At 36.0% G+C, this 13,019-nt stretch overlaps 1 protein-coding gene across 2 annotated transcripts in view; it reads left to right on the top strand.

Moving 5' to 3' along the window:
* The first annotated feature begins 2,907 nt into the window (after window positions 1-2,907).
* LOC107707665 (centrosomal protein kizuna) overlaps window positions 2,908-13,019 on the top strand; it is a 34,043-nt gene continuing 23,931 nt past the window's right edge. For both annotated transcript variants that reach the window (XM_016511744.1, XM_016511745.1), the window contains exons 1-6: window positions 2,908-3,065; window positions 3,660-3,722; window positions 4,731-4,893; window positions 7,984-8,064; window positions 10,529-11,105; window positions 11,240-11,387. In XM_016511744.1, the coding sequence (XP_016367230.1) occupies window positions 3,001-3,065; window positions 3,660-3,722; window positions 4,731-4,893; window positions 7,984-8,064; window positions 10,529-11,105; window positions 11,240-11,387 (1,097 nt within the window). In that variant the 5' untranslated portion in view covers window positions 2,908-3,000. The remainder of the gene's footprint in view (window positions 3,066-3,659; window positions 3,723-4,730; window positions 4,894-7,983; window positions 8,065-10,528; window positions 11,106-11,239; window positions 11,388-13,019) is intronic.

The raw sequence follows: 13,019 nt of genomic DNA, 5'->3' as shown, positions 1-13,019 counted from the left end.
ACTTTCTTCTTTCAGACGAATCCAGTCGGAGTTATATTAAAAATTGTCCTGGCTATTCCAAGCTCTATCATTGCGTTCAGCGGGTGTTGCAGTTAAACAGTCCACAAGTCGTCAAATAAAGCGCGCGCATCCATAATTAACGTGCCTCACACCGCTCCGGGGGTTGAAGAAAGGCATCCTGTAGTGAATCCATGAGTTTTTGTAAGAAAAATATCCATATTTCAAATGTAATAAACACTTTTCTCTCACTTCCGTTATCTGTCATATGCGGAAGCCGTTCCAGCGGATGACGCAGCACATATGCGCAGCACGCGCGCCTCTGAGATATGCTAGTCTCGCGAGTTTGTTAACAGGAGCAAAGGAAGCAAAGTTTCCTTACTTTAGCAAAGGAAAACCAGTCTCCCCTTGGTTTATATCGAAATCCTCCGACATTTTCTTTGCAAATCCTCTGCGCCTGATTTCCGAGAATGCGCTTGTTGTGAGTCCTTAAAATTTACAGGTGTGAGTTCGGTTACAGAATGCGGTTGTCACACCCGTAAATAACCGAACTGTGTGTGAAGTGTGAACGTAACCGTATTAAGGACTTAAAATACATGACTGACAACCGTATTCTGCTGCTGTGTGAACGTGGCCTACCAGACTTTGAAGCCTTTCCGACACAACAAACTCATGCAGAAACATGCCCCTTGTTGCAAGGAGACGATTACCAAATAAAAACAATGTGTTCTAAAATCGGATGAAAATATCAAACATGTTTGATATATTCCGACTGCATGGAGTCTGAAGCTAAAAAAATCGGAGTCTGTGACCATCATACACTACGCAATTTTCTATGAAATCTGTCAACTCAAATCTGCAGACTGGCTTTGAATTTCAGCAACTAGTGTCAACTTGTCCAGACTGTAAATTGGTGGAAAATCAGGGCAAAAATTGTTTAGTGTATTCCAGGCTTAAATGATTGGAGAAGTTCTGCATCTGCATCTGCATTCATTCTGCATCTTTCCTTTTAACCGGAAGGTCGAGTTATGATATTGTGATTCAAAATTATGATATTGTGAGGTCAAAATTAAAAGAAAAAAAAATTTGAAAAGAAAGAAAAAAGAAGCATGCACTGATAAACTGTACACAATAAGATAATGTATTTCGAAAATAGGGTGAATTTCTATTTTATGCCAATGTTAAAATTACCAAGAGAATTAAAAGAAAAAAAAATTTGAAAAGAAAGAAAAAAGAAGCATGCACTGATAAACTGTACACAATAAGATAATGTATTTCGAAAATAGGGTGAATTTCTATTTTATGTCAATGTTAAAGTTACCAAGAGAGTTTTTTTTTTTTTTTAACAAATTACACAGTCAGACCTCAAACTTGTGTTATCAACACTACTAACCAAGAAATATTAACCACTTTTTTTCATATTTTTCATTTATGTTTATTTATAAATTGACATCATGACAGAAAAAAACGGTTTAAGCCTCTAACAGTAGGTTTAGCCTCAGCCTGTAACAGACAGGATGAAAGCAAAGTATTTTTGGTCATTAAGTCAACAGCCAATGCATATGAAGCAAATTATCAACTATATTATAATCAATTATAATTGGAAGAAAAAAAAATACTACGGTAAGTTCATCTGTCATTTATTGTTGTTTAGCCAAAAGCAATGACATTTTCTGGTGCATTCAGTCATATATACGGTCACTGGCTTCACTGGATGTTTCCAATAATCCAGCTATCCAGCCCCTAAACACTTTCACTATAAACTCCACGAAGACGAAGACTCAGTTTCTTAGGTTCTTAAGTGTGAAACTACAAAGAAAAGAAAGTATACAAATGTAAATTTCACATAGTTAACAAGAAAATCAACATCAAATGAATAAGCATTCATAAGGCAAAAAATAACCAACGATGAAATAAAGTTATATATCAACACAAACATTTTAGGAAATAAGGAGAAAATTCCAAACATACTGAAAATACAAAGTAGAATTACAACCTCACATCATGATCAAACAATTACTTACAGACATTACATCTCAATAGGCTGTGAAAGGTAAGATGGACTTGGATGTTAGGAACCGCATGGGCACCTTGCAGTGAACACCAAACTAATATGGCTTACTTCCTTTTAAACAGGAAGTCTGGGGTGGACTAGGTGGAAATTCAATTCACAGCCCAAAATGAATATCAAAATAAAAGTCATAAATTGAAATATTAAAAAGTCCAACACACTCCCTGCCTGGGGTTCATAATACCCCACTTTAATCTTTGGCTTACTGAAATGTCTTAGGGGGACTAAAGCAAAACCACTTCCGATATTGGACGTAGAACTAGGTGGAAATTCAATTCACAGCCCAAAATGAATATCAAAATAAAAGTCATAAATTGAAATATTAAGAAGTCCAACACATATACTATTTCATTCATTATACTTCAGTAATACTGAATATGAAGATCATACTGCAACCCAACTATAAGAATCGGTAAAAGTTGGAAATGGAGGGTTTCAAATAAAATGTAGGCCTGTATGAACAATTACAACATTTACTGAGTTGTCTTCTGAATGGTCTTTATTTATTTTGAAGCACCCTCACCCAAAAGCATTTTAAATCATTACAATATAACTTACATCACAATACTTTTTTAAAAGGCATTGGATACATTTGTACATTTGTATCTTCTTGTGGAAGATGTTGTTTCATTTGTATGTTTCGTCTCGTATTAAATATTCATTATTAAATTTTATTAAATATTAATATTCTGAGGTAAAACGTGGGGTTTGTACTTTTTGTGTCGGGTTAATGTGGATGTCTTTAGTAAAAACGCGCCATTTGTAACTTTTCACTCCTGTTCCAGCCGACCGACGTTCCTAGCAGCGCTTGAGAGAAATTTTCGCGCCCTTCAGTCAACTAGCTCGCGCGGTCTCCTGGGTAACGGTGCGTATGGCAACCACTGTAAACAACGCGCCCTGTCACACCGAGGTGAAGAGCGAACAAAACAGCTATGGCTTTCTGCAATACCGAGTATTTCAACCATATTGGGAATATTCAAAAAACCATGCACGAACGGTAAGAGCATGGTGTACTTTTTTTTCTTTCAGCTTAGACACGATAGATGCTGTATTGTCTAGAAATAAACATTAGGAAATTTAAGTGGGCCTTGAATGAGACAGCGCAGTAGATTTCAGCTCTCACCGGGATGTAGCTGTCGAGCTCGGTGAGTCGAGCGATAACTAGTGGGAGTGCGCTGAACTACTCATTATAGCGTTTAAAATAACAAATCATTTATTAATAATCTGTGTGTGGTAGTGAGCTCAAGTAGTATGTTAGATGTTTGCTTATCTGTCTTTTTTTCAGTATTAAACAAGTTCAAAAATTAACATTAGCCTTCACAGATTATTGCTTTTCAGGATGACAGATTTGTATACTGTATCACTATATTTGGTCGCTTTCTTTTTGTGAGAAATGTAAAGTTATACTGTATTATAAAGTTAGTATGTTTGGTAACGCTATCTGGTTATGTAATAAATGTAATCTGTTTAAACTATAGGCCTATATGTAATAAGATCTATTTAAGCTATGTATTTAATAAGAAATGTTCAAATGCCACACACGAACTCTGAAAGCTGCAGGTGTATTAAGATTCTTTTTTTCTGTATTTAGGGAGAGAGGGAGACATGAGCTGGAAGAAAAACTGTTTGCCTACTTAAGATCAGAGGAAAGATTGTAAGTATAAAAACATTAGAACCTTACAAAAAATATTAATTGTAAATATCTTATCAAGAAACAAATAGAATTATAAAAAATATATAATGATTTATATTATCCCACACCAGCATCCACATAGAATCCATAAAAATAAAACCATTGTAAATATGTAGACAAAAGGCAGATAGCTTGATGAATATGGATTTCACCTCATGTAGCTAACAGCACATGTTTTGATGTGCATTGATATATAGGACTGTATTCAGGGCAGAAAAGAAATGTTTATCATCTTTCACTATGTACAGTATTATATTTATTGTGCTTTCATTTTATTACTTTGAGTAATTATTTGTCATTTTTATCCTTTATCCTATGTATTTTTTATTATTATTATTTTGATGAGTTTATTTTGTAGTGACAATTTTTGATGCTACTTCAATTGTTTTATTGTTTCACTGATATAATATAATAGGCATTCTCCAATAAAAATGTTTATCTCAGGACAAATAAGTAGACTACGCACTCATCAATGATTTTGTGATACTTACTGTGTCATCTGTCTCTGTTTAAGTGCTTGAGAACAGTTTGTTTTTATGATGGCTCAATTAAATGCATTTATAAAAATAAAGAATTTTGATATGAGGCCATGACGGTCAAGGGTATGTGAGAGGTTAGTAGACCAGCATTTATCATTCATTTTAAAATTTCAGCCATCATTATCCATTTTCGCCCTTTGCTAGTCACAAAACTCCATCTTAGCTGTGGAGAATCCATTAGTACTACTGTAAAGTGGCCCTTGACAAATATGCAGTGTTTTAGTTTGTCTTGTACTATGCACAGTAACGAGCACTTAGTTATACTAATAAGCTAGCATTAACCTATTTATAGTAATGTTTGACCTATTTGTAACAGGTCTCTATATTTATTTCCATAAATAATAGACAAAGTCAGTGCAGCCTTTTCTTAAAAGAGAGAGAGAGAGAGAGAAGCAAAGCTGTCCGTTTCATGTCTGTCTCCTGCTCACAGGACTAAGTTGAAGTGTGCCAAGATGCGCTGCTATTACAAGGAGCTGCGCGAGAGAGAGCAGCAAGCAAAGACACGCAACCTTGAGCTTCTTGGGAATGTGGCGAACTTGGCATCAAAAATGAAAGAATTCTCCATTGATTGTAGCAGGCTGCTTCAAAAGAGGGTAACAACCTTGGGCAGCTTCATCTGTCCCAAAATCCATCATATGCGCTTCTTAAAACAGTACTGACTCTGTGTGTATTGTTGTTTCACAGTTTTTATCATTGAAGATGTACGTTTGATTTGGTTTAGAGTAGGGCTGGTCGATATGGCCAAAATTTATATCACGGTATATTTCTTAATTTCGGTCGATACGATATAATTCTGATATCGATATCAACACTATTAAACAAAGCCTCGTAAAAACTGCCAAGAATGCCCACAACAGATGTCTGTGCATACAAACTTATGAAAAATGAATTTGCCAAGTCTATGACACCTCATATAAAACCATATAATATTTTAGAAAAGAAAAAAAAATTCACCTTTTATTTGTATTTAGCCTTCATACAAACAAATGTGAAATCACTGTCAAATAATCTGCTCAGGCTCACCTAATTAATATTAATATCTTTAACTTCAAACTATAGGCTAAAATACACTACCAGTCAAAAGTTTTTGAACAGTATGATTTTTGATGTTTTTAAAGAATTCTCTTCTGCTCACTAAGCCTGCATTTATTTGATCTAAAATACAGCAACCAGTCACACGATCCATCAGAAATCATTCTAATATTCTGATTTACTGCTCAAAAATAATTTATTATTATGTTGAAAACAGCTGAGTATAATTTTTTCAGGTTTCTTTGATGAATATAACATTCAGAAGAACAGCATTTATCTGAAATAGAAATCTTTTGTAAAATTATAAATGTGTTTATCATCACTTTTGATCAATTTAAAGCATCCTTGCTAAATAAAAGTATTCATTTTTATAATTTCTTTCCCAAAAAAAAAAAAAGAAATCACACTGACTCCAATGGAATAGTGCATAATGTTACAAAAGCTTTTTATTTCAGATAAATGCTGATCTTTGGATCTTTCTATTCATGAAAGAAACCTGAAAAAAAAAAAAGTACTGTTTTAAATATTGATAATCAGCAAATCGGCATATTAGAATGATTTCTGGATGATGTGACACTGAAGACTGGAGTAATTATGCTAAAAATGCAGCTTTGATCACAGGAATAAATTACATTTTAAAATATATTCAAATAGAAAGCAGTTATTTCAAATAGTAAAAATATTTCAAAATTTTACTGTTTTTGCTGTACTTTGGATCAAATAAATGCAGGCTTGGTGAGCAGAAAAAAATTCTTAAAAAGAAAAAAAACATTAAAAATCTTACTGTTCAAAAACTTTTGACTGGTAGTGTAGGCTGATTATTCTTAAAGATTAAAACAAATTTGCTTTAGCCAGTATAAAGTGTATGAAAAGTGCTCGGAGTTGCTGCAGAAAACAAACAAACAAACAAAAAAAACAACAAAAACATGTTGCTGGAGAGGGGCTTATTGAAAATGCAAACTGATTGTCTGCCAGCAGGAGGCGCTTTGAGAGCGGCAGAAACAGTGGTTTCCCCGGTAACGGCTGTAATCATATCAGCTCCGCTCATGAAAGCTTCTTTATCAGATCAAATGAAAGTGCCATCGAAACTTTTCTGAAGACAGTCCTTTCCCTTCAAAGATGCATTCATATAAAACACCCGCGACGTGTTTTGATTTTGAAACGTGCAGTGCTCATGTTTATTCAACTTTGTCAAATGCCACAGATAAATCAATGTATGGGAAACACTGGTAATGTATATCGAAATATCGGAAATGTGTTTAAAAATCATATCACCGCTATTGAAGAAAATTATATCGCGATACATATTGATATTGAATTATTGTCCAGCCCTAGTTTAGAGCAAATACATCAAATCAAACTGTCGCTTTGGCAGCCCAGCCTATCTTTTGGTTGTTATTTTATTTTGTGTTATTCTCATGTCAGAACACATGTTTGTGTTGTTCTGATTGTAGACGTGAAATGAAATGTGAAGTCTTGTGTGTTATACTTACCATGATATGCAGTGACCCAAATGACAGCTGCTCGGGAGCAAAAATTTTAGTGTAGTCTGAATATTTGATTTGATTTCCCAAAACTAAGAGATTCTTTTTTTTTCCCCCAGACATATATTCTGAGCCACAATTAGACCATTGCCATAATCCTGTAATTGTCTGTCTAATTGTCTTCCAGTGTTTAAACATTCGCACTTATTGTTGTTTGGGAACAATCATAAACACTCCAGCACTCATTTATCACTGCACACAAATGAGAAAAAGAAAACAACAGCTCCGTCAGATTGTCACTTAAAACTGAACAGTGCTCCACAGATTAATATCAAATTAGACAAATTGTTTAATTACACCACCACAAATTAATCGCCCTGTATTCAGATAGTGAAGTGCCTCTGAATTTGCCTTTTTGTGAAAAGAACCCGTTTTCCTACTTTTTGTGTGTGTGTGTGCATATGTGTTTGTTATATTTTGTTTTGTTGCTGAAATGGTTGCTTTGAATTGCAGTAGGAAAAGATACCTGCTAATTTAGCTGCCAGTCAAGGAGTATCACTTTGATTTTTATTACACTAAATTGATCCTTATTACTTAATTGCTCAAATTCACACCATGACCTCAAAACATCAAATTCAACTCTAAAACACTCTTTCTCTTTCCCTCGCTGACGTTTTTTCTTCCCCACCCAGATTTTAACAGTGCTAAGATTTGTCTGCTTGTAGCTGTGTTATCACGTCTAAAAGGGGTGTAAACCGTTTGTTACTCTGGTCCCTTTTGGGAGTGCAGACATTGCCTTACGAGAATGAAGTGGGAGGTTGGAGGTAATCCCAGTGCCCTCATCTCTGCCACTGGTTAACTCGCCAAACTGATTAAGAGCCTTGGCAGGCACTATTAAGGGCACTCACAAAGGAATACACACACTGATTAGTGCTACGTTTAGGGGCATAAAAATTTTTCTCCTCCGCTGCTTTGTTTGTAATATTTAATGAAAAAAGGAGGTTATAGATTTGAGTAAATTGCAATTTCCTGTGTACTTGTGTCTCGCAACTGCAGTCACTACAGATTTTTTTTTTTAAAGAACTAGGGTTATAAGCAAATATTCTTGTCGTTTGCATTGTTGAAAATTATCTACGTTAGTAATGATTTGACTTGAATTAATTTCAGTTGGAGTACAATAATCATATTACCAGACTGAAGAAAGACAGGAAGAAAATGGGGAGCAGGGGGGAATCAGAAGCGGACGAGGTAAGAGAAAATTATCATGTCATCTATGGAAATTACAGTTCAGTGGGGAATTTACAAAGCTATCTGTGTGCCTTTGATAAAACTGCAGTGCTGTGATGGGATCCAATGGAAGTGTGTCGTTTTTTTCAAAAGAAGAGAGTTGAGAGTTGTAGAGAAAAATACCACAACCATTATTCAGCTCAGCCTCCCTCTTCAGGAGACACTTTTGACAGTTTATATGGGGTATCAGTGTTCAAAGGCCACAATTAATTTATAATCAAAAGCAAATTGGAAAGTGCTTGAAGTAATTACTGTTTTGCTCAAATGACTTCAAATGGCTGCTTTGGTTTAACAAAGGAGTATCACAGTCTTAAAACAAAATGATATTACGCATTTTTAAAAGGCTATTTAAAATGACGAAAAAAAATAAAAAGAATGGAAAAGAGTATTGCGGAAGCCTCTGGCAGCTAATGCAATCCAATTGACCGTGTGTCAGTTTTGTCTGCAGTGTTTATTTCACGTCATGTGTGTGACAGCTAAAACAATATGCGTCCGAACTCTTTCTGTCAGTCCCTCGAATAAAAGTCGCTGTTATGTAGATTGCTCGGCGGCGGTCGTGAGGCTGTTCAGTTTTCTCGTCGTATCTGTAGTGCCGCAGGTGTCTAATCCTAGCTGCTTTGCCCGCACTGACGATGTAGTTCAAGCCCATGGCTGTAGCTTTCCCTCTCTTCAAGCGACTCCGAGCTCTCTCGGATGAAATGTGGAAGACAGCTCATAATGACTTAGAGCATTCCGTCTAGAGCAGTCACTTGTGACTGTGCCGCATCCCCCCCTCCCTCTAGCCTGCCGATATTGTAATGAGCAGAGATGGGAGGAATCACTCCATTATGCATAGGCGCCACCACTGGCTGCGTGCATGTCCCCGAGGCTGCAGCATTCATTAAGGGAAGCTTACCAGCCTGAAAGCTGGGAAGCCATGATAACGGGATATGATTTTCATATTTAATATATTCCTTGGAAGAGCAGGCGCGTGCCACAGATTGATAGAAGAATCAATTGCTACTTTAGCGAAACACTTTCTACTTTGCCCTGCAGCTAGCGATGGAATCACTCAGCCAAGAAATTAACTTTTCCTCTCACTCCATTTCTTTTTTCCTTTCTTTCTTTCTTTTTTTTTTTTTTACTTCTACACTGGATCTGCCAGACAGACTGCGTGGTTTACAGTGGATGTTATTAAGCAGCTAACGGGTTGGTATTTAAGACCCTTATCAGAAAAGAAACAGAAGCCATGTTTTTTTTTATTTTTTATTATGTGTTGATTTTTTTTTTTCTGTACCCATCCGCCACTCTTCCTCCGTAGTGTGGTATTTCTGTCATGAAACAGAGTTTAGGAGCATAGGATTGTTAATAAGATTAAAAGTTAAGACACTGATCTCAGTGCACTCAGCTGAACAGACAGTTGGAAGAAAATCTAACCTTGACCAAAAGAAATCCTAGTCAGTCTGTAAAAAGCCACAAAAATGATACCTTGAAATGTTTTGGATTAAAGCTTATTTGAAAAGAAGCCACTGTAACCTGAATTGTCAGGGTTGAGTTTTGAGGCCAAGGACTAGTGGAAGTAAAATGTAGCTCCCACTTGCTGGCAATAAGGTATCCTTGACCACCCAATTAATTTTAGCACTTTCTAAACCTCTTGACTCGGTGTACTTGACATGCCTTTTTTGTTTTCTGCAGTTTTACTTCCTTTCATTTTCATGAATATAGAAAAGTAGTATATCACATTTTTACAGATATATTTGAAAAATTGAAAAAACTTTTTTAGATTTGTCAAAATATTAACAAACTCTTCCCATGGGTATTCAAAAGGACATGCCACAAACAGTCAATTCTCCTCAAAATGTTAGCTTACCCAAAAATGAAAATGTTCTCACCTTTGTGTTTTACCAAACCCGTATGACTTTGTTTTCACTGTTGTAAACAAAAGGAGATGACATAATTTTCACAATATACAGTAGAAGCAAATAGGGAATGACGCTGAGGATTTAAAAAATGATGAAAAGCACCATGGAAAAAAAAAAAGCATGCAGTATTCCAAATCATAACCGGTTGCTATATACCACTTTTAATATGTTGTGTCCCACAGGAAAAAAGAAAATCATACAGGTTTAGAAACAGTTCTATTTTAGAGTCATTTATATACTTTTGTAGTTTTTGTTAATATTTAAATAATTTTTTTTTATCATAGTGAAGGTTTTAGCAATGTTTTTTCTCCTTCATTTTTATTAGTTTTTTCCCTTATAATATATATATATATGTATGTATTTCGGTTAATTAATTTTTATTTCAAGTTTTGGTTTTAGTTTTAGTTTGGAACAACATGAAGGTAAGTAAATTATGAGATTTTTTTGTTGTTGTTGCGTGAATTGCCATTAACTCCTGTCATCCACTACTTACATCTTCCATATATATTGTTTGACTTGCGCAGCTCCCGAGCAGGTTACAGCTTCCGAGCACACAGGGATCATCACAGAGTGCTGTCATCTTCACGGGTCACCAGACCTCCAATGGCTCATCAAGAAATGATGGCGTCACAACCACACGTTCACCATCTCAGACAGAGCTGATACCTAATCATCCTTCACTCTCTTCTCTACAAAGTGGCCTTTGTTTGCACTCCCATGTTTCAAAAGTCAGTGGCACTGCCATTTCATCTGATGACATTCTAAACTCAGGTGATTTCCTTGATGGCAGACATTTGAGTGACGTGCATGAAAAGCAGATGGAGTCTGATTGGGACGTCTCTCAGAGGACAGGAGAGCAGCATAGATGGAAAGAACTAAACTCACCTCACATGACCCTGAAAGAAGCCGAAGTGTCCTTTCGATCTATGACCGCGAAGAAGCCTGCAGACATTGTGTCATTAGAGAGGCGCCCGACCCGCAGTCCTTCCTCAGATACCACTGATCCAAGAGATTCCTCACAATACATGAACTCTGGAGGTGAGGATGAGGAAGTGTCTGCAGAGGATGAAGGTGACTCTGCACCACATCAAGATATTTCAGGTTTGAATTTTTCTGCTCAATTAACTGCAATTGTACATTGTGATTAAGCAGATTTATTGATATGACTTGACTTTTTTTTTTTTTTTGATTAGCCCATTTTAAGAATTATACTTATGATCTTCTACACATTTCAGATCACACTAGCAGCAGACATCACGCTTTGAGAAGAGATGCTGTAATTCAAGAACAGCATGTATTATCCTTTCAAACCAAAGGTGGTGCACACAAGCAGGTCAACACACAGGAATCTGGAAGGCCTGACTCTCTCGAATCCCCCAACAGGTAAAGTTGCTTGGATTGTAGGACTAATTTCTTCCTTCTGAACACAGCCAGAAACTCAGTGAACCTAAAGACTGGCCCTACTGAATGTTTGCTACTCCAAAATAGATTTCTCATTAGCAATGCGATCACAGTATTGTATTCTCTAATCTAAGTTATCGCTTGTCTCTTATCCTGTAGATGTCTCTGATTATTAGAAGAATGATTGTGATTTTTAAGTCACAATGAAATGGAAATAGCGATGAGTGAAATGCATTATCAAAAAAAAAAAAAAAATGTAGTGCGGGGTCTTGGTACTGTACTCCAGTGTTGAGTGGATTTTGGAACTTGGACGTTGTACTCAAAAAAATAGATGCAAACTTGTGGTCGATTATGGAGGCCCAGAGTTTAAGCAGACTGAATGTTTGAGATGTCCGGCATACTTCAGCAGAGAGAAATGTGCCATTTTCACTGGAAGTTTGAGTTTTATGAGGTTTATGAGAACATTATGAGGTCCAAAAGAAAAAAACAAAAGAAACATACATCGATGAATCGTTCACAAAAATATTTTTAATATGCATTTACAAAATATAATGGTTGAATTCTCATTTAACGCCGACTTTAAATTGTACATTAACTTTAGATGTAAATGCCAGATTTAAAGTTTGCTAAATATTTTTATTGCATTAGCATGCCCTGACTCACTACAAATAAGTAAAAATAATTTTATTATTTTGTATATATATATATATATATATATATATTACACATATTCATATTGAACTGTTCGGTACGAGGCTTTCGGTTCAGTAAGCATTATAAACCGAACAATTCGATTCGTTGGACTAATCCTATTGCATTTGGAAAATACAACAGCTTAAAGTGTGTGAAATATAATGTTTTCAGTGCCACTGCACTCAACAAGGCAGCCCAAATGACGTAACAGGCAATGTGCTGTCTGCCCAGTGGTGTAACGTTAGCGGACGAGCACGCAGGACACGCACTGCGAAAGGCCCCGCGATAACCTCCCCTTGTTGGGTTGCGTCGAAAGACGATGATCTTGTATCAACGATAGCCAGAGATATTGTCAAAAACATCAATTGTTGGCAATATTAAGATATTTGGCATTTCCAATTAATGTAGGCCTGTTACATTCTTATTTTTATTAGGCCTATTATTATTGTTATGAAGTTACCTTTATTATTAAATTAAAATTACAATTACCAAATAACTGATGTGCTGCGAGGATAACAAAAGATTAGGCTATTTACTCTCTCGTCGTCTCTGAGAGAATATGCGGCGTCAGATGCCGAAAGCTCCGTCATTACTCAGTCACTCTGTTTTTACTTTCACTTTCTACATAGTGAATTGACTGAGATTAAGACGTTTACAGACATAACTCTTGCTTAAAGTTTGCACGTTGCTTGTGTGTGATATCCATTGGCTCGCCTTCATGGTTTAAAACAGAAATATTTCCAACATTGCGACGTAACCAATTACCCCTGTACCGAACGTACCGAACACCACTGTGTCGTGTCGAACCGAACCGTGAATTTTGTGAACCGTTACACCCCTAATATATATACACTGAACAAAATTATAAATGCAACACTTTTGTTTTTGCCCCCATTTTTCATGAGCTGAACTAAATAACAG

This window comes from Sinocyclocheilus rhinocerous, unplaced genomic scaffold (assembly GCF_001515625.1).
Source record: "Sinocyclocheilus rhinocerous isolate Xijiao unplaced genomic scaffold, SAMN03320098_v1.1 scaffold955, whole genome shotgun sequence".
Classification (NCBI taxonomy): domain Eukaryota; kingdom Metazoa; phylum Chordata; class Actinopteri; order Cypriniformes; family Cyprinidae; genus Sinocyclocheilus; species Sinocyclocheilus rhinocerous.
The sequence above is the reverse complement of the archived record's forward strand: the minus strand, read 5'-3'. Positions and strand labels throughout refer to the sequence as shown.